At 41.8% G+C, this 22,604-nt stretch overlaps 2 protein-coding genes across 2 annotated transcripts in view; one reads left to right on the forward strand and one right to left on the reverse strand.

Annotated features, from left to right (window-relative positions):
• Positions 1-1,871: 1,871 nt before the first annotated feature.
• On the reverse strand, positions 1,872-6,262 carry tnfrsf13b (TNF receptor superfamily member 13B). The gene is made up of 4 exons (XM_088936690.1): positions 6,151-6,262; positions 4,169-4,285; positions 2,549-2,776; positions 1,872-2,155 (listed from the first exon to the last, which is right to left on the reverse strand). Exons 1-4 carry the CDS (start codon positions 6,260-6,262, stop codon positions 1,872-1,874), a joined length of 741 nt encoding a protein of 246 aa, XP_088792816.1.
• A 14,396-nt stretch (positions 6,263-20,658) lies between these two features.
• The window catches only part of mpripa (myosin phosphatase Rho interacting protein a), a 167,242-nt gene continuing 165,296 nt past the window's right edge, over positions 20,659-22,604 (forward strand). Inside the window, exon 1 of the mRNA XM_088936349.1 lies at positions 20,659-21,659. Coding sequence (XP_088792475.1) covers positions 21,540-21,659 — 120 coding nt within the window. The 5' untranslated portion in view covers positions 20,659-21,539. The remainder of the gene's footprint in view (positions 21,660-22,604) is intronic.

Below are 22,604 nucleotides of genomic sequence, written 5' to 3' on the forward strand. Positions count from 1 at the left end.
GGCCTCTGGTATAACTTTGTCACGCCCAGCACGTTTACCCCCGAATCTTGTTTTTCCATTAGTATTGTTGATGTGGCCTTTGCTTTTCATTGCAGATGAAAATTGGAATATTTGAATGACTTGAGGCCAAGGAAGGGAACTACATAAAAAGCTCTTTCTGGCCTATTGGAAGCTTTGTGTGTTTTGTTTATTGCGGTAAACCAATGGGCAAACAAGTGTTTGAGCACAAGAAAGGAAAAACAATTGTCACCCCTCACGTTACGCTGGACACCCCCTGTACTAAGGTGCATATCCATCTGGGTGACGGTTGAGCAGTTTATTTGTTCTTAAACACTATCTTCAAGGTTCCCAGGTGAAAGGGAGTTTCTTTTATGTATGTGGTGCATTTAATACCTCATACTGGTGAGAAGGTACAGTATGTACAGTCCCAGAATGTGGATGTGACACTCACACCCGAGTTTCTCTTAATTGGGTGCTGTTTCATGTTTTCGCGTTGCAGTTTTTTCTTGAACATTTTTGCTCTGTCGAAAACCTGTGAGGAGAGATCCTGTGTTAACCCCTGTGCCTGCTGGGTCAGTCTCCGGTTGGGTACTAATCTTGATGGATAAAGCAGTTCTTGCACTGCACCAGTGTCAGCTGCTGGCACATGGAGAGTTATTTTCTCCCTACTTTGGGGAAAAACTCCAATCTTGCTAATGACCTTTTTCAGATGATGCATATTGCTGGTTCTGCCCAACATTCTTCCGTGATTCAGCTTTGCCCAGTTACATTTTTAAGCTGGTATTGCAGGCAATACTAAACTCCCAGCCCTTTAAAAAAAATAGTAAATGTTCAACTAATTTGGGACTTTTTTTAATTCACTGTGCTCAAGATGAACAAGCCAGTTCTGTGATGGAATTCCAGTCACATAATCTTAGTTACATCACAGAGCAGGAGCCTGAGTTAGACTGCAGTGTCTCCACTGTGAGGGGGCATTGGATTGGAGAATAATGACTCTTCTTGAGAGCAGCACTTTACAACGAGTGCCTGTTTGCGGTAATCATGGAGAATAGGGTCATAAATAGCCCAGAAACACACTGTGTCTTAAAGTGCATTTCACATGAACACATTTTCATTAACATCACTGAAAACTGTTCAATTCTGCAAAAGTGCTAGTAATAGATTTTACATTGCTTACGGTGCAACACGGTGACATAATCTTAATCCCGTCTGAATCTTTTGCTCAGATATAATATGAAATAAACAGCACAGATTTTTCAATCGCTGGGACTGGGATACAATAGAAGAAATTAACATTTTTTGTGCTTCATCTTTGTGACTCCTATATTGTGGTCAAAGCAGTGATCGTCATTTCTAGTCCTACAAAGCCCCAAGATCTCAGTGCCTAGATTTAAATTATTTAATTTATTATCTTAATTAACAGCTCTGTAACTCGTGGAGATAATTGGGTTAAATTAGTAGATTGGTGGTGATCTATTATATATCTAATATCAGAGGTGGAACATGCTTAGCTCTGCAGTGATAAAAAGCAGCCTTTAAAACTCTTCTATATTTTCTTTAAATCCCAGCCTATCCCGAATGCAAATACTCCTAAATTGTTTTATTTTGCAACGGTACAATCACACCAATACCGGAAACACTCTCATGCACAAGGTCTCGCCATTATTAGGATTTCGATCTTGTGTGCTCGCTTGTTTCCACTCTCTCTTGAACGCATGAGCTACATGACTTCATGGTGTCTGGTGGAGTTCCAGTGCCCCTCCCAAGATTCGTCCTGCTCGATTCCTGAAAGCGCTATCAAGCCACTGTCCTACTGCTGTTGTTGAAACCATAGCCCAGATCGTCTCGTTTTCCCATGGCGCTCTGCTCCCCTAATGCTGGGCTGCAAATTCAAATGAAGAGGTGGTCTGGGAAGGGGAGCAAATGATTTTGATGGTCCGGTCCTTGTCCAAGGTGCTGGGGGGGATGGAGGTGGCCGTGGTTGGGCTTGTGGTAGGCCCAGCCTGCTGAAAGACGAGGGGGGTCTCCGTCTGTTTCCCCTCTATTCTTCCAGCCATTCTCAGCTCTGGAAAGCAGTAGATGCAGGTCTCGGTAGGCCGGGGTTTCCCCTTGACTACAGAAGACTCCTTCGGCAAGACGGTTTCCACCAACGGATCTGCAAAGCACAACGGAGTCCGGTCACCCGCAGGGGGTCGGGATATGGTCCGGAATTAGGGACCAGCTCTCTCATGCGCAAATCGCGCTTGATCGGATCCAGTGAGCTCCCATCATGGCTCTGATTGGCCACCCTGTTCGCATCCGTGGCCATCACAAGGCCGGGCTGCTCTGTCCTCATTGCTTTATTCATTCATCTTGGCCCCGTACGGCACATCTGAGCTTCAATCAATTTCTAGTGCAAAAAGGAACTAGCAGGGGGTTGCTTGCAATACCTGAGCACTTTAAACTAACAGAGGGTTCAGCTGAAATATAAACCAATATCAATATTGTTAAAGCATTCAAAAGAAGTGCATCGTTTTGCCGTATTTTGCCGGAAGTGGAAAAAACGGACCTTTGGATGACCTGTCGGCGTACTCGTTCGGCTCCTGGCTCCGGAAGGACGCCGTCTTGGTCTCGGCGCCTCGGCACCTCTTGAGCAGGATGAGCAGCGCGATGGACAGGGAGCAGATGAGCGCCGCCAGGCAGCAGCCCAGCAGGCTGTAGATCACCACGGTGTGGTAGTCCTGCAGCCTGTCCATCTGCGGCCTCTTCGTGGGGCTCAGGGCAGGCTGCCTTTCCACTAAAAACATGCGACGGGGGGGGGAAATAAAACTGTCAGCCGGTTTGTTTTAAATCCCTTTTGAATTAACTGTTACCTATGTCCCCGGCAGGAGTTTATACCAGACCATTTCAGAAGACTTTTTTTTCCCCCCACTCGAGATCCCAGGTAGTGACCAAGTCCAGTCGTTGCATTTGCTGCACAGATTTAATGCTGCTTGACTTTCTGCCTTCACAAGCTTTTTAGGTATTGCGTTATAAACTGTTTTTTTTAAAGCATCTTGGGCTGGATTATATCTGATGTGACCGCTGATCTGCACTAATCACACTAATGTAAATATTGGCCTTTAGGATTAGAAATTTAGAAATATCTGCTTTAGGATTACACATCACTGTAACAACCTGATGCAAAGGAGCTTTTAGCATTTTACTATGCAGAATCCGTACGCCTTCCTGTGCTTATGAAAGGGTTACAATAAAATCCATTCAGACGCGCGCTTGTGTTAAGCAACACATGCAGCAGATGTCATAGTGTAGACTGATGCTTATCGGTCTTTGAGGCTGCGGTGCAGTTTGGAGAGGGCTTCAAGAGCAGGAGAGAGTGACCGGTCTCTCTGTGTAAAGCGAGACTGTTACAGAGATGCAATTCTTGGGGACATTCAACAGCCTCCATGCTGTTGCATGCCTCCAGGTTTTTGCATGCGTGGGCTCAAGAGAGGCAGAGATAAAAAAGCCCATTGCAACCACACCATCATATATCAATGCTCAAATGTGCTGGTTAATATTTTCCATGACATGTTGCCATCCTATTAGGACAAAGTCCCACACTGGGTAACATTTATGTTAAGGAACAAGTAATGGGTTTATTCCCTGCTGAAAAAAAGAAGAAAGAAAACACAACGTTTCGGCCGTGGAGCCTTCTTCAGGTGTAAGAAAGACAGGGCAGTCTACATCTGCTACGACTACGCTACTGCCCTGTCTTTCTCACACCTGAAGAAGGCTCCACGGCCGAAACGTTGTTTTCTTTCTTCTTTTTTTCAGCATTACTTTAACTAGTACTAGTAATAAGTAAAACTTATTACTTGTTCCTTTGCAGCCTACGCATGCTGACACAGCTACCCACCTGAACATTTATGTAAGGCCCCAATGAAAGGAAACAACAAAGTCTTAAAATCCCAAGAGCTGTTGTTAGTTGTCCAAATACAATAAGTGAAAATGTTTACTTAGAAAAAGAAAATTAGGTTTACAGTACACCTCCACTTTCCCCTTTTCCGAGTGGCACATTTTTGTTTAGTGTGGGAATATAAGCGCTAGTTTAAATTTATGCCGCACCAGTCCACATGCAAACCCCTCTAACCTGCTGAGCCCGCGGTTAGAGGGAGCAGTGGGGATTCCCTCAAAAAGGGGGGCTTACTTCGACATGTCTCGGGGCACTGTGGTGCAGGTCCGCCGCACACTTCGGAACACGACATGCAGTTCTTTATGAGCTCGTCGTAGTACGTCCCCGGAGTGGCTTCGCACTTCAGAGATGCTGGAGGAGGAAGAAACACAGCAGAAGAAGGATTTAGCTGGATCGGGGGGGGGGGGGTTTGGAAGTGAGTTGACCCAGCTGTGCAGGTAAGAACCGATCAAAACCTTCCGCTCGCTGCATGCTCTCCCAAGCTCTTGAACCTCTGTCTCTGTGGCTTGTGTGTTTTGCAAACACCTTGATGACCGAGGGGGCAGAATCCACAACGGCTTTTCGTAAGGCCCTCTTTATAGACTTTCACTAGGGAGCCAGAAATACTGCCGAGGCCGGGCACTGATTTGGGAGGGGGTTGGTTTGGAGCGGGCATGGCTCTCTCGGGCCGCTGGCGACTGCTGTGGTATCGTTCCCGATTCCGCCGGGGAATGGAGAACTGGCGTGAAATGCCAGGGTGGGGGTTAGAAGGCACGCTAACCTGGCGCTCGGTACTTTATAAATCCCCGTGACCACTCCGCACAGGGGTGCAGAGCCAGAGGCTGGAATCGCACCTCCGAGCCCAGAGCTGCCAGGGGAGCAGAGCTAAGTGTCCTGCCCTCCGAGATATTCGCTACCAATATCACTTGTCAGCAAAATCCGGTGATTCTACAGGGTCGCAGTCTGGCCTCCGCTAAGCCCAGTCGTCCACTCCAGCCCACTCAAATGGTTTTTTGTGTTTTATCTCAGGGGGGAATGAGTCGGCACCTTCATCCATAGAGGATAAAATCCATATTATATCTTCTTAGACGTTGGACTGAGTGGAAGCAGCCTTCGTCATTCTCTGCCGATTTGCCTATTAAGATACAGGTCTGCATGTCATTCATCCCTCCGTTTTCCCACCACTTTTTCCAACTCAGGGTCACGGGGAAGCCAGAGCCTATCCCGGCAAGCAATGGGCACAAGACAGGGTACACCGTCCCTGGATGGGACAGCCCATCGCAGGGCAGACACAAACACAGAAGGAGCGCACAAACTGCACACAGATAGCACTGCTGGTACAGCTCTGAACCCAGAGCCGCAGCCCTGTGAGGCAGCAGTGCTAATCACTGGACCACCATGCTGCCCCCTGTGCAAATCAATTGAAAGCAAATTCTTATTTACAGTGATAACCAGCGGACCCCATCTATATAGCAGGGAGTTTACTGCAGCAAAGAGAGTGAAGTAGCTTCGTCAAGGATACCGAAATAACATCTCAGGAGATTCCTGCTGGTCCACAGTCACTAACAATGCAGCTGCTTTCAAAGTAATGGAGAATAGCAATGCAAAAAGAGAGATGCCTGGGAGAAGCAACCGAAAAGGAAACTTGTGATATGTAAGGACAAGAGTGATTTGGTGTACAGGTCTTAAATGTGCCCTCTAACAATTCGGAAGATAGGATAGGCATTGATAGGATTGCGGTCCACTGGCGCCCTCTAGTGTTTACCTCCAGACTCGCTTTGCTCTGGCAGAAAACGTGACGTGGGGAACATTTCAGCAGTATATCTGCTAAACCGCCAAGACTGTTTAAATCGAGGAACAGAAATTCTAGCTTAAAATGTATCATTTCGTACAGTAATGTAGTGACATATTACATTGCGTTTATAAGGAAACGTCATTTCTTAGTTCCAGGCACAGGGCGTCATAACAGCCAGAGAGAGGCAACTGTGAGCCTGGAAGTGTGATAAATAATTTATTTGGAAAGTTCTGTTAATCTTCCAGGTCCGCAGTACAAGCTAAAACACCCGCTTTAGTTTTTCATGGAACTTTAGCAAGCCATTTCCAGTGTAGAACACTCTGAGCACATGCTTGAATTATTTAAGCCTCTGCGTCCGTATTTCAAAGGCTTTTGTGTTTTAGAGGCTATCTTGCACTCATAGTAGACAGGGAGATCTCCCAGAGACAGGGACAACACTAACCACAGACAGGGACACATTTCTCGGGCTGGGGCTGCCCCCGACACATGTTCTTGCAAGGCATACATTTTCGGACAAGACTGTCCCAGTACTCTCTGTCAGGGCAGCGTCTCATATTGCCTGGTCTCTGGAAAACAACAACAACAACAACAACAAATATTCATTAGTCATTCTAGTTAACATAACAACACCTAGTTTATTCTGCTGATTAAAAAGGCTCGTGCCGGATATGGGAACTACGTTTGGATGTTTGGATTCCTAGCCTAGTATCACGGCCTTGATCAATCAGAATACAATACCATGTTTCTGTCTAGCATGTGCGCAAGAGACAGCTACTTTGAGACAGATTTGATCTATGAGTAACTGTAATTGAGATCTTTTGAAGCGCATTTTAAAATTCACGTAGGAGGAACGCATAATACGTTATGCAAAAGATAGTCTTCCAATGCTTACCTTTTATTCTGAGACAAATTCATTTTCTGAGTAGGGTATAAAAGTTTTAATGTTGTGCATGATTACACATGGTGTTTCTTTCAGTTTATAGCAGGACATACAGACACGACACACTCACACCAGGGCCATTTTTCCCAGGAGCCAATTAGTCTGCCAGTATGAGATCACTTTACTGGCCATATACAATTTCTTGTATTAGGAATTTCTTTTCACATACCCCAGCTTGCTCTCCAGGAGACACAGAGGCAGGGAGAGAGAAGCTGGGGGTCAGAGCACAGGGTCAGCCATTTATACGGCGCCCCTGGAGCCGTTGGGGTTAAGAGCCTTGCTCAGGGGCCCGACGGAGTATGATTCCTCTGCCAGCCGCGGGACCAGCACGAACCAGCAACCTTTCAGCCACAGGCGCAGATCCTTAGCCACAGAGCCACCGCCCTATGTCTTATGTCTTTGGACCGTGGGTGGAAACTGGAGCAACTGGTGAAAACCCACATGAACACAGAGAGAACATACAAACTCCACACGGACAGCACCCTAAGAACTGAACTCAGGGCTTCAGCGCTAAATTAGTTTCTTATTGAAAGCCACTTTTTAAATTTGCCCTTGAATCCTGGAATAATATTTCTTTTATACAGTTGCATAAATGTACAAATACATAGTATACTGTATATAAACTTAATAAAACAGTAAATGTTATTTATGACTTTATTAAGTGTAATTTAGATCACATGCTAAGCAAATTTGCTTATTTTGCAATAATATATCTTGTAAGATTCATTAAAAAATTAGCTGCAATTTCTATTTTTTTCATTACTATCACATTTAGAAGTCAAAACTGAATTTACTTTAGAATAGTCTTATAAAGTTCTTAGAAAAAGGATGGAGAAAATGGAAATACAGTGGATTAAAGACAGAAATGTACAATTTTACTGATTTTTACAAATTTCCTTTTTAAGAGCTGAAGGACTACAGCCCAAAATGTACTGAATGATTTTTACCTTGGATACAACATGTAAACCTATTTTCCGGTTACATTTTCATGTTTTTATTGTATCTACGTTATATTACATGTCATAATATGCTCATATTAGTGTTTCAACCAATTTAAAAAAACAGCAGTTACATATCTGTGTCAGTGTTTGTGAAGGATGGATTGCTATAAAAGATTGCCATAAATCTTTTAGCATCAGGTTTCTATTTTTCAGGTCCAAAGATGTCTTATACTATATATTACCTACTGAGAATTTTAACAATGCTTTTTTAATATTGTTAAAATCCTGAAAAAGCGTGTGGAACCTTATCTAGTTGCGTCTTTTACTTAGATTCTGAATCAAAGCATGTGAAAATCAAGCAGAATCCTCACTGTTTTTCAGTAGCTCTGTCAATGAGAGTTACGCTGAAAACATTTATTTTGGTATTCCAAAGTCTCTCCTAAACAACTGTTTCTAGAATCTTCCATTAATTATTTTCGACACGTGAAAACATGGAGCAGCTCCGCACAGATGTCATGTAAAAAAAACAGTCTATGTTATAATAGCTCACATATTCTGGAAGTCAATATGAAAAGGAGAAACGAATGAGTATTTAAGATTCTTATACAACATGTTAATGGTTAGCATCTGTGCAATATCTTGTTGTCTTCACTGTTTAAAGACATTTCATAATCCATGAGATAGCTTTGCCACTCAGCAACACAGTACTGAACATTTCAGCTCTGTACACAAAACAACTGCAATGGAAAATAAAGTTCTCGACCAAGAGGTTCAGCACTCTTGGGTACAACACTTTCAAAACAATGAGGAATTGATTCAAACATGAGAGTAAGTGAGGTATCTAGACATGTAAAACCCTAGAACTATTGAGTTACTTACCTATGGTAATATACTGAGAGCAAACTTCAGTTGGGTGCAGTCACTATACAGTTTCTTGTACAGCAGCAGACTATCTGAGTACCAGAGAGATTTGGGTATGGTTGTATTAAACCATTTCCTGGGGTTTCCCCTTCACTAATTAAGCAGTATACAGGTTTCTTCTCTGCTGCCCCAGGAAAGCCCACAGTATTGCAACATCTGTCTCTATCTAATGTTTGTAATACCATACAGCAGAATGAATGATTTCAAGAGTTGGCTATAAGGTTTTTCATACAGGTTGAGGACTAATTTGTCTTGGTTAGCTCAGAGGATGTTTAGACCATCTGTAGCTCAAACAGCTGTCCTGAGAAAATGTGAAATACAGTATGATCAAAATTGTTTAAACAAAAATCAATGACAAATTCCCAATAAAGGATTTAAGTGGAAATCATCACCTAATATGTTCCTTGTTGAAATGTTTTAATCACATTTTAAAATACAAGACACTAATTTGTAATTAACTTTGGCTTAGGACCATGATACCTGAAAATCATATGCCACTGGTCTCCAATCCTGGTCCTAGAGGGTCAGTGTGTGTTTGTGTTGTTGTTGTTGTTGTTCTAATTCAGCCCTTAATCAGCTTAAATGGACCAATTTAACAGCTTCTCCCAGATTCAGGTGTTGGTGCTTTCAATTGACTGGGACGCTGGCAGAGAGGCACTGTGCCTCCAGGATCAGGAATCAAGATCCATGTTTTGCTCAGTAATACACTTTTAACATCAGCCTTTTTCCCCGAAAAGACTGACTTTTTCGTGCACATTCCATTCATTCTCATTCATGGTACCACTCCCCATGAATTAATTATAAACAGAGACCGCTGAGTGTTTTATAACACTGCTTTCTTTTGCGTTTGCCTACAGATGAAATCAGTCAAAATGAGGTTGCACGCGGCTTTAAAGGGTCACTTGTTACATGTCAATTCAGGCATGCAGAGTACTTTGCTTAATCCAAGAATTTGTTATTCTAAAAAAACACAATTGTTCTTTTTTTTCCCCTTGTCTGTTTTTTTTTGTATTCCAAAGGCTAATGATGACTAATTACAGAAACAGCTTTAATGGGACATAAATGTTCCCATATTAAAATGGTTTGTAGAAACTTTACTTCATGGACCTGTAGACATTTACAAGAGGAAAGGTTCATCTGATTTACTTTAAAGTCTATGAGCATGAAATGAATTCCATTATTCTAAGTACTATAGCTCAGAGAATTTGGATAATTCAATGGTTTGATATGTACTAAATATCTCACACAACGTTAAAATAAATACTATATAATTACAAATGCAAAATGCAGTTGTGAAAGTAACTATTTACCGTATTCTGAAAGTACTTTTTTTTTCTAAAGTACAGTTTTGATTTTGTATTTTCATATAATACATAGACTTACTTGAACTTATGTGGTTGCAAGCAACCATTCCAGGAAACACAGGACAGTATAGATATTGCAGCAGACAGAGACTTTGGCAACATTTTAAAATCTTGGTATCATAAACTGAGGTGCAGAGTGATTCTCTCTCCATCAACTTTGGAGTTTACTATACAGAAGTCTTCAGAACTCCAAGGAATTACCTGAGAAATTTAAACATTTTTTCCCTGCGATGTTTGGTCAGGATGCACATGAATTTCTCTATTACTTTGAAATTAACCAGTGTAAATGCAATTGTTATACTAAAACTATCATTTCCATAGTTTTTACTGTTAAAGTAATTTTACTGTGCAAGGTAAGTTGCAATTTTTAAATATGTTAGTAAGAAAATTATAGTATTTCAAACTTAAGGACATCATTTCTTCATGCCTTGACAATGTAGAAGTTTGCGTTAATCAAACACTGTGAGTTTGTGTTAAAGTTAAATGTCTCCTGTACGCATTCTAAACAAATCACAATGCTGAAATACTAGTTTATTTTTTTTAATACAGTTTATTTTTTACAACATTTTGCTAAACACAGACAGAAGGGCTTTTAGAGAAAGAAAACAGTATACTGTACACACACTGGAAGGGTCCCACGTTCAGCTACCTGCCTTGACAACACTTTTGGAGCTGTGATGTGATTTTGCCATCAAACACAAGAAAGAATATTCACTGCTGCTGTCGAATTCAGGCATTACAAAAGCAAAGCCTGCTTTAAATATAGTCATTCACGGAAATGCCTAAACGTGGAAAAATTAAGCAGTTAATTTTAAAATTAAACAAACCGCATACTGCCATTTGACAGACAGAGACATTTTTCTCTCTTGTGATGCAAAGTCACAGTTCACTGTGGCATATTGGGTTTGGGAACTGTAACTGGTGGGAGGGTCATTTCTGGGAGTGACAGAGTAGCCATTATTTGGGAGGGTCAAAATTTCATTTAGCTTGGGCATACCTTTTACTAGAGCTTCCTTTCTCAACATGTTTTAGGGATTTATTTCAACTTGCAGCCTCTCCAATCCACATCCTCATGCAATTCTGTGCTCCTTTGTTATTTCACTGATAATTAGCAGAATTGAGTTCGACGCATGGGAGTGCTGCTATGAATAGGAAAGACTGACTACTGGGTAGCCTGAGTTTATTTTTTCTGTTGTTTTAATTAACCTACGACATTTTGATACTTCATTAGGCCGATGCTGCACGCAGCGGAAAACAGCTGTTTTGTTAAGCTCCTTGACGTGGAACTGATAAAACTGTTCGTGATTCCCTTAGAGAGGACAATATCAAACACCTCACTTGTCTTCGGGCTGAATGAAAGTCGTGCCTGAAACACAGAGCTCTCTGGGTCATTACCCCTGCCAGTAGGACTAATGGGGACTAATGATGTCTGAAACCGAAACTTTCTTTAGAAAATGTGCTTGCCATGCTTCACTAGACCTGATAAACAGTTCTTCAAGTTGATTCCTCTGGGGCAGATGACTGATCAACATGAACCCCAACTGGGAGTAACCCAGAGAGCACTTTAATAAAGCTATACTGAATGTGTTAATGTTGGCCTATGAGTCAGAGAAGTAGAAATGTGTAGGCTAAGAAGAGGACTGTGGCGGATGGCCTTGTCATAGGGAGTGGGCTGACCTTGGTCGTTGTTGACATTTTAGGGCAGGGGTGTCCATTTGTGGTGATGGAGGGCTGGGGTGTCTGCTTCAAACACCTGATCCTTGAAAACCTGCAGACTCAGGGCTCCCGTTTTAGGGTGTAGCTAGTTGTTCTTTAGATCATTAACTTTTTAAGTTAACTTCCTACTTTTCTTATAATTAAGAACCCGTGAGCTTTGTGTAAGCAAGGTTTTTTTTCGAACATCAAGGAAAAAATATTTTTATCATATGTATTTTGTCTTGGCAAATCAGTACATTCAGAACTAATATACTGTATGGTATATATATATTCCACTGTAGTAACACTTTAGCTGTCACTAACTGAAATACAATTTATACAGAAAAAATAACTGCGGCTTCCTTCATCTCTCACTTTTCATCTGAAAAGTTGAGAAAACAAGGAATTCATATTAGTCCAATACACAATAATGCCACCCGATAGTGAGCACAGCTTCGTCTTCTGATCACACAGGTGAAGGGTCTGTTTACACTAATCATTCATTCATTCATGTCCACGTTCTAATTGTAACGGGTAGTAATAATGCTCACAAATTGTAAGTAAAAATAGACTGTAAAAAATAGATTTTGAGCTGAGCATTGATTAATACTTTAATATGCGTTTTCTGTATTTAAAAGAAACAAAATGAATGGTTTTCTGATTTGAGCAGCAAAAATCGCGGGTGCCATGTGTTGCAGTACATTTTCCCTATTATGGTTTTATCTAGATGAAGTGGCTAACGTATTTAACATAATGTAGATATGTGTGGGGGTGTGATAAATGTTATCTGTTTTGTTCATGCGGAATCCATTTCTGGATAAAAGACAGCACCCCCACAATATTAAAGGGAGTTAAATGCGTTGCATTAAAACATTAAAAAGCTTTACTCCGGCCAGCACATCAAAGCTAATGCAATCTGGAATAATAAAGTTGATCTTTTGATGTTTCCCTTCTGTTGAAGTGAAGCATATATGTAAAGCACGTTGCATTTTCAATCATCATCAGAAGTGCTCATCCTGAATGTGCTTTAAAAGCCTGCAAGGAAATCGCGGGTGTTCACGGATGGTTCTCTGGGTATGCACCGGGCTCGCGGGAAAAAGCACGCTTTACGAAATGAGTCAGGCTTTTCAAAGGTGCGAGGTTCTGTTTTGCTCTGCAGCTGTTGGCCCTGTCAGACGGAAACCAATCGGTATTCGTCAGGCTGCTCCATCGCGGCACAAGAAACAGGAAACGGGGCGGAGAAAATAGCATTCAGAGTAACGGCACCCACCCAAGAATGGGGAAGTTGGAAGCGATTTCAGCTTTGGGTTGTTTTCACAAAATAATCACATTATCCGCAGGGTATAACACAAGTGGAAACTCCATTACATTACGTTATGAAAATCTAAAGATTTAAATTAGAATTGCTCCTATCCACGATATTACCGCGCACGGTTTTCTGTGATAGGATTTGAATACTGGAGCATTCCCTCCAGCATGGAAATTGCTAGGATCTTTGAGCAGCTTCTACAACTGGAATTATTTTAGATCAAGGAATTTAGAGATCAATTGGAACAAGCATGTTCATCCCTCACAAGAAGAATGTCCTTCATTGATTGCTTGTTTAATTTACCAAATAGTCTCATTCTTAGGACACAGGCAGGCGGGTATGTAGGATTTTTGTGCTGCTCATTGTTGTGCAAGAGATACGGATGCCACTTAATGAAATGAAAGTCACCTAGAGAGGGCTTGTAATTTAACGCACAACGGTCCAAGATCAAAAGCTCTCTGCTGTTTGCTGGAGTGTTCAAGCTGATCTGAAATGTTTTCGGTTTTCCCTTCAAAAGGATGGACTCAGGTTTCACCAGGAGCACCAACCTGGACCCCACAGACACTGGAGAATCGACGAGTCTAAAAAAACGTGCTTTTGAATATGCGTGGTTGGGTCAGGGAGCAGGTATACATTTTTGTTGTTGTTTTTATGGAACCACTCATCGGATCTTGGCGGTAAAATTTCTCGTCAAGAACAAGGAGACCAGTCAGCATGCAATTCAGAAACAGGAACTTCTGTGAGGGTGGGAGGTTTGGCAGGCGAAAGATCACAAACAGCGTTTCCATCTACTGATGTGTGGGTGCTCCCCCCATAATGTCAGAACACCCCTCCCTAAATTAAAATGAATTCCAATAAGAGCAATAAACCGTTCCCAGACCGACTCAGTGGCAGCAGCAAAGCACTGTACGATGCACCACAGTGATACTGTGTGAGAAGAAAACAGATAAAATGTGAATATCTGTTTTTTCATTCGCATGTTTTCACTTACAAGGAATTTGACTTTGTGAGTTGCTCATACACTATACACATACAGACATACCATGTATACATAGACACATAAAACACTATATACATTCCATGAATTAAAGGAAAAATATATATATTGCACTTCAAGAATGTGTCAGAACTCTACCTACGTGTGATAACCCCATACATATATACATATTTGTAAATGATAAATAAACTGTCCATAATAAAGGAATAAGTAATGGGTTTATTCCATGCTGAAAAGAGAAGAGAGAAAACACAATGTTTCGGCCGTGGAGCCTTCTTCAGGTGTGAGGTGTCAAATAATAAATATCCATATACAGATAATAATATTATTAATGCAAGTAATGCCATAGTTGTAAACTAATTGATCAATATTCAAATTATTGGACTTCTGGAAAATGTAAGGTATAGTCCTGTTTTTTACAGACAATCAAACTGGCAGTGCTGACTTGACATTCCCTGAGTACTGTTCTGAAAGGAGTCTTATCAATCACATGGCATCGGTGAAGAGACAAGCAATGCAAAATATTGAATTAACTCATCATCAGAAGCGCAGTGTGACTTTACTGTGATGTATAAAGGCAGTACTGTGACTTTTGCCCCCAAAATCTTTGTGCAGTTAGGTGTTGATTATGACTACACAGAACTGTGCAGGCGCTCATACTCTGTCCACCATTTTTAAGTATAAAAAAACATAAGGAAGCTGGTGATTTTCTGCACACTGGAAAATCACTGAAGAGCAGATGTTTTAAACCACTGTCAGGCTGTGTTAGGCACACCTGAAGTGTGTGGACCATACCTGTGGCCTACTAGTCCTAGGCTCCACAACAACAGATTAAATGAGAAACTTCAAAGCCACAAGCATGTGTAATGTATCTTAGTATCTTCTTATGGGTAGGCTGTTTTGAAAATGTATCAGCATTAGTATAATTAATCGTTTTTTAAGAATACCTTTGGGGTCACAATTTATATTGTATCTCCAAGGGCTGCATGAGTCCCTCTGGGGTGAGTAGCTTACAGTACCACTATTTTAATCAAAGGCTTTTAAATTTGAATGCCGGTGTACTCTGTTACCGAAAGTTAAATGAAAGCCATGTAGCTGATTAGAGACCCTGCTATGCGTCACCAGGTGGCGACACTCTCTCACTGCACATTGACAATACACTATTATCATTAGGTCACACAGTGGTTCTAAATGCTCAGTGTTCTGAATGAGATGATGTACAGATTATAAGAATCTGACATACATATACTTATCCATATATTTATCTAATGCAGCATGATGTTTTGCAGAATATTATGTATGCACATACAATATTTGCAAAACAGTGAAAAAACAATTGCATAGCCCTCTTCTTCATATATTAAGTAGAATTGTCATACTGTTCCTGTGAAACAATAAAGAATACCATGGGGAATTCATTGCTGTTTTTTAGTCTGAAATATTAAAAATTGTGTTAAAATCTCCGTTTGATGTCACTGCATAAAATGTGATTCTTGCAAACCTTCAAAGTTTATCAACATAACCTGCTGGCACCGGATAATCGGTGATTTATGCATTTGCCTGAGCTACATGAAGGCCAATTCATAGATCCGAAAGTTAAATATTAACTTTGTGTTGTAAGTTCTTTTGTAGTTCTTTTTCAATTCAAATTGAAAGTGACATGCCCTGCATTACATTCTATAAACTTTTCATAGCAATATTTATTTCCTTAGTTCAGTTTCCTTAATCACTGAACAAGCCATAGAAAAACTTGTCAGGTGGCAGTAACTGTCACAAACTGCTACAATGCAGGCAAACACTGGAGACAAAAGAGAAAAATAAATTGGTAGCAAATAGTAAGCAAATATGAGATCACTAAGGCACTGATAGCATATAAAGGAAAAATATACAAGGTGTGCATATTGCATAAAAAATACAGGAACATCATACAAAATACTGTATTTGTGCTTTTGATATTGATAGAATTGTGAAAATCGTATCATACTGTATCTAAATAGCCCTACAACTCTGGCGTATATCCAGAGTCTGTCGAAATACTATGTATTTAAGGGGTGAGGTAGAAATTAAAGGTAATTGTCAATTCTATATTAAACAAGAAGCATGCCAGTAGGCAGTGTTATTGATCTTTTACAGCCTACCTTGCTGTATACCGTATCAAATTCTCCTCTGTTCCAGGTGCACTCTCTCCTCATATGAAGTAATCTGTGATAAGAGCTAACAGTTACTACTTGTACTGAATGTTTTTCAGCGAATGTTTGAAAGTGAGCTGTAAGAAGATAACAGGACAACGTCTTGTTTTTATTAACAGTGAGTGATGGCAATCCACTCTTTATTTTAGGGTTCTGTTTAAATCACTGGACTGCTGAACTTCAAGATGTTTCCTTATGTGGAAACTGAAGAGCTAACAGGCTTTTGTCTGTTTCACACTGCCTTTAAAGGGGGGTCTGTTAACCAGTTGCCTCTGCGCTGGCAGAGGAGGAAAGAGGGAAAATCACACAACAGCACACATCTGGTTGTCTCAGGGATGATGGACACAAGCACATCTCCAATGCCAGGACCTTTTGTTCTTTGAAACTGACAGAAAAGCCTTTCCGAATCACCGCCAACAGCATCGAAAAATTCCAATGCACATATCACATAAATTATACTCGCAAAATAGCTGTGCTGGCTGGATGTGTGCCAGACTTATTCTTGAAGGACTGTATGTCTCCAGCGTTTATCACAAAATAGCTGTACAAACACTCAAGGGCCAAAAAAAGATCCTTTGGACTTTGACAGCAGTTCTGCCTCTTCCTGTGACTTACCCAGCACACACCTGCTCCCGGTGCCTCTGTAAATATTGGCGCATGCAGGTTTATGTTTCGTGTGCCACTAGACAAAGCGAGGTGCCAAGTGTTTTTTTTTCTCCTCCGCAGGCAGGTAGATACTGAAGAGCGCAGGATGAAAACAGGTTTCAAGCTGTGGAGGCTGTTGCTGGCTCCTGTCCAATATGGCATTTTGCACCAGAGCGTAGTTGACTCCATTGTGCATTGAAAGGATTTAAAACGCAGTCACTCCTGCCGGTGTTGCACACCGAGAGATGTGTATTATTAAACGTGGTGAGCATGGCAGGTTAGTGCTGCACTACACCAGCCTCTGCTTGCAAACTGAGAACAGTGGCCCGAGCCCTTATGAAGGTATTTTGTGGTAAACATGCCTGGCATTATAATAACCTGGTTTTGGCCCGATTTTTGTTGTGCGTTAACTGCTCACTGATTTGCACCCTAGGGAACTTTGTTTGTTTGGACTTGCTTTTATAGGGAATTCAATTGAGTTTGATTTGCTATTCTGTGATGGACTGGCGTCCCCTCCAGGGTGTGTCCTGCCTTGTGCCTGTTGCTTGCTGGGATAGGTTCCAGCTCCCCTGCAACCCAGTACCGAATACAGCGGCAAAAAAATGGATTGATGGATAACTATTTTACCTTTGCATAGCTCAGGAGAAATGGGAAAGGACTTGCTTATATGCCAGTATAACTCAAGTCTGGAGATATGCCTGTCACCTGAGCACACTGCTGATTTTCCACCGCAATCTGAGCTGAATCCATGCAGAAGTTTCTTCAAAGCATGGGAAATAGATCAGACAGCTATGTGTCCCACCTAGAAGTCTGCAGCTACCGTATGCATGTTGCAGGAAATCACCACTGTAAACAACTGAGACATTCAATTCATCATTCAAGTAATCGCTTCATTACAAGAGATAGGCCTATGAAAAATATTTTTTGCCTGCTAGAATGATTTGCTTCCTCTCTAACTCCGCTCAGATCTTTTCCCCCCCTGTTATTCAGTTACTTGTATGTGGTGAGGTTGACCTTGTATTTATGATTGTGGTCTTTCTATGAAGAAGTGGTCACACTTTAGTTGAGGTCCTCGTTCGGTCTAAAAACACTCAGTTATCATGTTTTTAATAATGTTGTGAACAATTGTACAACATGATTACATATGGGTATGGTTCAGCCTACTGATTGGATTTGGGTTTTGCGTCCGACATTTAATTCAGCAGCAGTACAGGTTGGCTATCATCACAGTTATGTCGCTCTATGGACTATATACAGTATAACATTTACAACAGCAAATTGAATGTGTTACTGAAGAAACAAACAACAAAAGAAGTAAAGGAATGTGGGCGGCACAGTGGTGTAGTGGTCAGCATTACAGCGCTGGGGGCCTGGGTTCAATTCCTGGGGTGCTGTCTGTGTGGAGTTTGCATGTTTTTCACGCGTCTGTGTGGGTGTCCTCCCTCGGTTTAAAGACATACTGGTAGATCAATTGGCTTCTGGGAAAACGGGCCCTGGTGGGAGTGTGTGCCTGGGTGTGTCTGTTTGTGCCCTGTGATCGGTGTCCCGTCCAGAGTGCATCCTGTCTTGTGCTTGTCGTTTCCCAGGAAAAGCTCCCGTTCTGCCACTATCCTGTATTGGATGACGTGGTTAGAAAATGGATTGATACATAGTGCCATGCAATATGGGCTCACAATCACACAAGCAGGACTCTGGCATCTTCACCTCATTGACAGTACTGTATGATTCACTTTGAAAGGCCAGAAGGTATGTAAACTTACAGGCAGTAACGGTTACAAAGTACAATAGTAGGTGGAGAGCGTTAAGAAAAATGTATCGCATGGCATAATGCTAATGTAATATGTTACACAGTGAAGGAAACCTCAAACAGAAGGTATATCATAGGAAACCCTGCCCAACAAGGTGTAGAATTACCATACAATACACCAGGACTACACGCAAATGGCTAGAACACCACGTTCAACAAAGATGCCTGTGATCTGATGCCCTTCAGGGGGTACTTGCACACAGAGTTGTGCTGGTGACAGCAGTGTACAAAGATGCAGTACAGGTGCGTTTTTGAGGAGGCGTTGCAAGATGGGGAGTGAAAGCACAGACTTCGCACGTGAACACTGGGGATCAAGTGCGGAGAGCGGCTGGATTATTAGTAATGCTCTGCTACATAATGGCCGTTGAGTGTTTTACACCAAAAAGGCATTTTAATGTTGTGACCTGAGTGAAAAGGAACTGGGCTTGCATGCTCTTTGTGGTTTGCTGTGTGGTTTTCCAGTTTACTCTTCTTGCTCTTCTCCATAGCAGATCAATGATACTGATGTGTCCGTGCTGAGGAGGGAAATGAACAGCGGTGACATTCAGTATCAGTGTGGCCCATCTTTGTCAGCACACCATTCATCTGCTTCCTAACCACTTGATCCAATTCAGGAATACAGGGGAGCCAGAGCCTATCTAAGCTAGCAACAGGTTCAAGGCAAGATACAAATGTTAGTCTATCGGAGGACACACACGGACACAAACAAGAACACACTCATACCACAGCTCTCTTCCTAGGAGCCCATTAACCCACCTTAGTTCGTTTGGACTGTGGGAGGAAACTGGACCCCACATCTGGAATTGAACCCAGGGCCCCAGCATACTAACGATTAACAGATAACTAGCCATACTAACTCCTGCACCACCCTTTGTCAACACCCCTCAGTCATAAAATGAATACGTTTTTATCTGGCGCAAGGCTGATGATGACGATGCAGTTTCATTAAACGCACTGTTCGGGAAGAAACCGATAAAGACCAGGTTTGAACTTCCTTTCTCTCTTCTCTCTTTCATGCTGCGCGTCTTTACGCACAGCCGAGCGGTGCGTCAGCCGCTGCAGCGAATCACTCCAACCGCGATCTTGAACAAATTGTATTTTTTTGGGGGAAAAAAAAATTAAGTCGGGTGACTTCAGCTCAACGTTCAGCAAAAACTTCCTCTGCAAAAAAAAAAGACAGCCATGATATACTTCCCTTTCGATTTATACAGTCTCTTGTCACTTTAAACAAATAGCCTTGCCGAACTACAAATACCAAGACGCCATGTGCTGTAAGTAGTTAACAGCTGCAATTTGACATTACAGTTACAATCTTTCACTTCTACGGGGCATTCTTGTGACTAAAGAAATCACAAACGTGAAAAACAGACAAAGATCTAATATGGACAGGGGAATGTGTTTTTGAAGCGTTTTTAAATGGATAATTAAACATTCACATAGCTAAAGCTAACCGACAATGACACCCGGTAGGACGTTCGTACTTTTCCGTAGTTTTGCCGAAGAAATTGCATATGAGGATTAAGCGTGGAGTCATTTTAGTTTTTTAAAATAGAAATTGCAACAACCTGGATGATCGTTGCGTCATTGCGTGAAGTGACTTCAAGAAAAAATATCTAAGCTTTGCACTCAGCCGGTATTTATTTACGACGTTCAGTATGAAATACCGTCGTAAAGACCAGTTGCTTAATTCTGTCCAAATAATTTCAAACTCGTGGGGCCGTACCATAAACAGTAATTAACAAGTTAAAAAAACAGGTTAACAAAAGGCACATTTTATTAAATTATTAAAATAGCAAACACTAAAAAGAAGAGTGAGGGTTTAAGTCTTTTCCTGGTTCCCCTGGCTGTTATGTTAAACCGAGTGCAATATTACAGCGACTGCCCTGTCATTCAGTCGTCTGAAAGACAGACTGGAGTCCTTGGACAGTCCACCAAACCTGAAAGGAGTAACCCCTCCCCCTTCCACATCTCTCTATTCCTATTCGAGGACTTTTTAAAATCTTCCCAGTTACGTGGCTTCAGCGATTTTTGCTATTCGCTGACACAAGCGACAATCAACGCCCCCCCCCCCCCGGCTCCTCCCCTCCCTCCGCCCCTCCCCCGCTATCCCTGCGGAGTTGTTCCAGCTCTGCGCTGGATAGCAGAAAATACGGAGCGCAGGGCAAAGCGACCATTTGTTGTGCATGAGCGTGTGAAACGTCTAAAGAAGTTAACATGGACTAGAGAGGAGAAAAAAAGCACGGCTTGCGGGGACTGCGCATGTGATGTGGCTGGACCTTGACAATATCTAGTTCACCTCCTCGCCGAGAGCGAAGAGAAAAATCAGAAACTTGTTCTTTTTCGTTTTCCTTCTGGGTTGCTAACGCTGTGGAAGTTGGCATGCCTGGAGAATCTTACAGACGGCACTTGATTCATAGGAGCTGCCCATGAGAGATCCCCGGGCCGTATTTATTATTCTGATTAATGCAGTTGTGGAATACTGTCACTGGGGGAGTTGGCGTGGATTGATTGCCATCCCGACACTCACCTGCGTGGGGTGTTTTTTTTTGTTTTGTCCACTTTGCGGACAAGGCACCAAACTGACCGGAATGACATTTAGTTAGCTCAACACTACCGCATTCGGTTTATCATCTACAGTATGTACCCAGCTCTATGAAGAAGATAACACATAAAGTTGTTTCCAAACAGCAGCAGCTTAAAGGGTGCATAGTATGTATATGATCTGTGCTAGCCGGAACTTTATTATTCTGCTTGTGCCTTGCCGGTTCTATAATTCTCTTTATTTTCCCCGTCTGCTTTGGAGTTGTGCGACGGAGTCTGGCATGCCTTCATATCAGCTTGGGAGAGCTTTGGGAGTTTATTGGAAAGGAGGGTTGTGGTAACTCTGCTGCAGTCCCGTGGGAATCCACCGCCGTTCTTAAAAGGATCACTTGGAGCGAATTTGTGTGCGTGTGTATTTTTATTTTCGGATCTCAAAGTTTATTATTCGCCGCATCAAATCCCCTCGGATCCCGTTTTCGACCATGTCTTCTAAGGAGAACCCCTGTCGGAAGTTCCAAGCCAATATTTTTAACAAAAGTAAATGTCAGAACTGTTTTAAACCCCGGGAATCGCATTTGTTGAACGACGAGGATTTAAACCAGGTAACATTTATTTTGTGTGTGTGTGTGTCCGTCAGTTTAGAATTTTGTTTTAGACATTTAGAATGCACGTTTAGAAACACGCATCCAGAAGTGTTTGCACAGTGTGTTTTAGCGGGTCTTTTGGCTAGCTATACTGTGTCAAAATATTATGTTACCATTATAATAAAGGACACATCCAGGTCGTGTTACCTATTGATGTAACAGCAACTCCTGCTTTCTAAGGGCATTGCCTAGAGGAGCTGAATTTTGGGATGGGTAGATTATATACTCTAGGCTGTGGCTAATACGCAGACGAGTCTTGGGCTTTTAAAATGGTAAAACGGAAATATGTGACTTAAAATGGAAAGGCTTTATTCCTTAAATGAGCCGTGTAGCCCACAATAAAGTCATGTGGGATTATTGATTCCATACGTTTATTACAGCGTTTGTTCAGTACAATTATGTCCTTCGTTTGGGGTTTGCAGGTGGTAGAATTGTGTCAAAGATCACGAGGGATCACAAGCGGCGTTTTATTAAAAGGTTCTGTTCTCCTTTTTTAACACCTCAACGGGCATGCCAGTTCAAGTATAGTGTGCAACATTTTTTATTTCTGATGGGGTCCCTGTTCTGCCCAGGTAAACCTTGGGGCATCCCATCGGGCAAATTCGAGTAAATATTGCCAGCAGGAGAAAGCGCAGGAAAGAAAAATGCTACGTCATGAATAAGCTGATACCCGAACTCCAGTCAAAGCTATAGTCCTATACAGCTCTTGATAATGAGCACGGAGAACCTCCAACGTTTGTTGTATACACAAAGATTACATTGAGCAATGGATCTCAGTGGGACTCTTCCCCAGAACTTGCAGTCGAACATCAAAAAGTTGAAACGAACTTATGTCGGAAATTATTCAAAATTATACAAAATCCTTCATGCTTTGCCGACCCATCACAAGAAATAAAAATTCTG

The sequence above is a fragment of the Atractosteus spatula genome, chromosome 18 (genome assembly GCF_055471065.1).
Source record: "Atractosteus spatula isolate fAtrSpa1 chromosome 18, fAtrSpa1.hap1, whole genome shotgun sequence".
Classification (NCBI taxonomy): domain Eukaryota; kingdom Metazoa; phylum Chordata; class Actinopteri; order Semionotiformes; family Lepisosteidae; genus Atractosteus; species Atractosteus spatula.

Bases quoted from the DNA above. Each gene is read 5' to 3' on its own strand.
- tnfrsf13b (XM_088936690.1), bottom strand. From the start codon at position 6,262: ATGAGACGCTGCCCTGACAGAGAGTACTGGGACAGTCTTGTCCGAAAA. The intron at 4,286-6,150 runs GTTAGTGTTGTC...TTCCTCCTCCAG, and splicing joins GAAATGTGTCCCTGTCTGTG to CATCTCTGAAGTGCGAAGCC. The intron at 2,156-2,548 runs GTCCGTTTTTTC...TGTGCTTTGCAG, and splicing joins CGCCGACAGGTCATCCAAAG to ATCCGTTGGTGGAAACCGTC.